The sequence below is a fragment of the Chrysochloris asiatica genome, unplaced genomic scaffold, assembly GCF_000296735.1.
Source record: "Chrysochloris asiatica unplaced genomic scaffold, ChrAsi1.0 scaffold00045, whole genome shotgun sequence".
Classification (NCBI taxonomy): Eukaryota; Metazoa; Chordata; class Mammalia; order Afrosoricida; family Chrysochloridae; genus Chrysochloris; species Chrysochloris asiatica.
Window position 1 is genome coordinate 10,886,002 of NW_006408563.1, and position 4,081 is coordinate 10,890,082.

Consider the following 4,081-nt stretch of genomic DNA (forward strand, 5'->3'; position numbering starts at 1 on the left):
GGGCTTTTCTCCCAAGGGCTTTACCCCATTCACATCATCTTGGTCAACTCTACTTTGAGGAGGCAGCTCTTCCCCAGTCACAGTTTGAGTGCCTTCCAATCTGAGGGGCTCATTTTCTGGCACTATATCTGACAATATTTCTCTGCTATTCATAAGGTTTTCAGTGACTAAATATTCAGAAGTGGTTCATCACTCCTTCTTCCTAGTCTGTCTTCATCTGGAAGCTCATGTGAAACCTGTCCTCCATGGGTGACCCTGCTGGTATTTAAAATACTGGTGGCATAGCTTTCAGAATCACAGAACCTCACAAGCCCCCACAGTATGACAAACTGACAGACGAGTGGTGGCTTCTCAGTTTAGGATTCTTGAAATCCAAATTCGCAGTGGAAAAGCTATCTCTCCTGTTGGATCTAGAGTAAGGTACTTCACTCTTAGACTTCTGCTTCCTGGCTCCTTGGAAAATCCCAGTGTTTTGGCATCTCTTTGCTCATCTCTCTGTTCTGCTTCCTTTCTTTCTTGTGTAAGTAGTTTAAGAAGTTTAAGTAGATCGTGTTTTTCTAAAAATGCATCCATCTGTTCTAAGTTTTCAAATTTGTTGGAGGACAACTTTTCGTAGTAATCTGTTATTATCCCTTTGATTTCCTTTGGTTCTGTTGTGACCTCGATAATAACACTAGTGAGGTATGCACACAATAGAATGATCAACCATTTGAGATCAAAGAACAGCATTTACCTGAGGACAAAATTCAGAAATGTTATGAAAGCAGAAGGAATAGAAACAAGAAATACAGAAAGTGACTAGGATGATTCATGCTATACTGAGGGGATGAAATGAAATGTATGCTTTGTTGAATGTAAAACTTATTTTCTGCACTATATAAACCTTTACTCAATTCATAATAAACTTGTTGTTGCTTTTTTTTTAATGTGACCTTAAGAACTCACCATCACATGTCTGTTTTATAACACATAGTTCTTCAATTCTATCAGGAGAAATAATAACAGGGTGAAAGACATCTTTAAATTTTACTTCAGGTCCTAAAGGGTTAGAAAGAAAAAAAAGAAGGCTGGATAAGAAACTTTTTAAAAACATCAATGCACTTTCATTTTTTGAGTGGATTTTAGGTTTAGCAAAAAAAAAAAAAATCCACACAGGTAATATAAAGTTCTCATATAGTCTCTTTTCCCCCGGATACTGTTTCTCCTGTAATTTACATCTTGCAGTAATGTATCACATTTATTACAATTGATGAATTAATACTGATACTATTATTTAAAGTTCATAGTTTACATTAGAGTTCACTCTATTGTAGACTCATATGGGTTTTGCCAAACATATGTCATGTGTCTACTATCATAGTTGTTGTTAAATGTCGTCATGTCAGTTCCAACTCATACTGACCCTGTATAGGGATTCAGAGAAGTGGCTGGTGACTTTGAACAACCAATATTGTGGTTCAAACTGACTTAGCAGTTCAGCGTCTTAACTTGTAACACCACAGTATTGTAGCAGAATAGTTTCACTGCCCTTAAAATGGCCCATGCTTCATTTATTCCTTCCTTACCAACCTGAATCCCTGGCAACCAATGATTTTATTTATGCATTTATTTTACTCTCTCTATGTTGTTGTTGTTAGGTGTTATTGACTCAGTTCCAATTCATAGTGACACTATTTACAACAGAATGAAATAGTGCGTGGCACTGCACCATCCTGACAGTCATCTTCATGCTTGAGCCAATTGCTGCTGCCACTGTGCCAATTCATCTCACTGGGTTGTCTTCTTTTTCTTCAATTTACCAAGCATGTCCATGCCAGGGGCTGGTCCCTCCTGATAATATGTCCAAATTATGAGAGACTAAGTCTCACCATCCTGGTTTCTAAAGCGTATTCTGGCTGTACTTCTTTCAACACAAATTTGTTTGTTCTTCTGGCAGTCCATGGTACTTTTTATATTCTTCTCCAACACCATATCTCAAATGCATCAACTCTTCTCTAGTCTTAATTATTCATTGTCCAACTTTCACATGTGTATTAGGCTATTGAAAAGACCATCTTGGCTCAGGTGCACTTTAGTCCTCAAACTGATATCTTTGTTCTTGAACACTCTATGGAGGTCTTGTGCAACAGATTTGCCTAATGCAATACATCGTTTGATGTCTTGACTGCTGCTTTCATGAATGTTGAAAGTGGAACCAAGCAAAATGAAGTCTTTGACAACTTCAATCTTTTCTCCATTTATCACAATGTTATTTATTGGCCCAGTTGTGAACAGTTTTGTTTTCATTACATTTAGGTGCAACACATACTGAAGGTCGTGTTCTTTGATCTTCATCAATAAGTATTTTAAGTCCTCATCACTTTTAGCAAGCAAGGTAGTATCACTGCATATCACAGGTTGTTAATGAGTCTTCCTCCAATCCTGATGCCATGTTCTTCACATAATCCAGCTTCTTCAGATTATTTGGTTAGCACACGGATTGAGTAAATATGGTGAAAGAATGCAACCTTGTCACACGCCTTTCCTGATTTAAAACCATTTAGTGTTCCTTTGTTGTGTTCAAATGACTGTTTCTTGGTCTCTGTACACATTCCTCATGAGCACAATTAAGTGTTCTGGAATATTGATTCTTTCCAATGTTATCTATAGCTTGTTATGATCCACAAAGTCGAAAGCCTTTGCAAAATCAATAAAGCACAGGTCAACCAAGATTCATTAGCAATGAATCCAGCTTGAACCTCTGGAAGTTCCCTATAAATGTAATGTTGCTGGCAATTTTGAATTATCTTTAGCAAAATTTTATTTCATGTGATATTAATGATATTGTCTGATGATTTCAGATAATATTATTAATATCATTACGATATTAATAAATTATATTGGGTCACCTCTCTTTGAAATGGACACAAATATGGATCTCTTCCAGTCAGTGGCCAGGTAGCTGTCTTCCAAATTGATTGGCATAAGTTTGTTGACATATTTCAGTTTGTATTCCATCAATTACTGGACCCTTGTTCTTTGCCAGTGCATTCAGTGCACCTTGGACTTCTTCCTTCAGTACCATTGGTTCTTGATCATATGCTGTCTCTTGAAATGGTTGAACATTGAGTATTTCTTTTTGGTTCGATGACTCTGTGTATCCTTTCCATCTTCTTTTAATATTTTTTGAATCATTCAATAGTTTTCACATTGTTATTGTTGTTAAGTGCCATTGAATCGATTCCAACTCATAGCAACCCCGTATAGGGTTGCTGAGGACCAGCTGGTGAGTTTGAACTGCCCACACTGACCTTGCCGTCCATTGTTTACCCTATAGCACCATACCAGGATGTATAGAATCCTTCACTATTGCAAGTTGAGGCTTCAATGTTTTCTTCAGTTTTTTCAGCTTGAGAATGCTGAGCATGTTCTCTTTTGGTTTTCTAACTCCGGGTGTTTACACATTTCATTATAATACCTGAGTTTGTCTTCTTGAACTGCCCTTTGAAATTTTCTATTCAGCTCTTTTACTTCCTCATTTCTTCCATTTGTTTTAGCATCTCTACTCTGGAAAGCAAGTTTGAGTCTCTTTTGATATCCATTGTGGTCTTTTCCTTCTTTCTGGTCTTCTTAATGACCTTTAGCTTTCTTCTGTATGATGTCATACCACAACTCTTCTGGTCTTTGGTCATTAGTGACTAATTCATCCAATCTGTTCTTGAAATTATCTTTAAATTCAGATAGGATATGTTTAAGGTCATATTTTGGCTCTCATGGACTTTTAAAAATTTTCCTCAGCTTCAGCCTGAACTTGCATGTGAGCAACTGATGGTCTGTTCACACTCTGCTCTTGGATATGGTGTTTTCCCACTGTTTCTTTCCATTGTTGTTGTTGTAAGGTGCCATCGAGTCAGAACTGACTCATAGTGACACTATGCACAGTAGAACAAAACAATGTTCAATCCTGGGCCAACCTCACTACCGCTGCCACACTTGAGTCTATCAATGCTGCCACCTGCCCAATCCATCTCGTCGAGGGTCTTCCTCTTTTTCTCTGACCCTCCATCTTACCAAGCATGATATCCTTCTCCAGCGACTGTTC

General features: G+C 37.6%; 1 protein-coding gene across 1 annotated transcript in view; it reads right to left on the reverse strand.

The window, feature by feature from the left end:
• Positions 1-4,081, reverse strand: part of AOX1 (aldehyde oxidase 1) — a 108,687-nt gene that overhangs the window by 79,702 nt on the left and 24,904 nt on the right. The window contains exon 10 of the mRNA XM_006862040.1: positions 946-1,038. Coding sequence (XP_006862102.1) covers positions 946-1,038 — 93 coding nt within the window. The remainder of the gene's footprint in view (positions 1-945; positions 1,039-4,081) is intronic.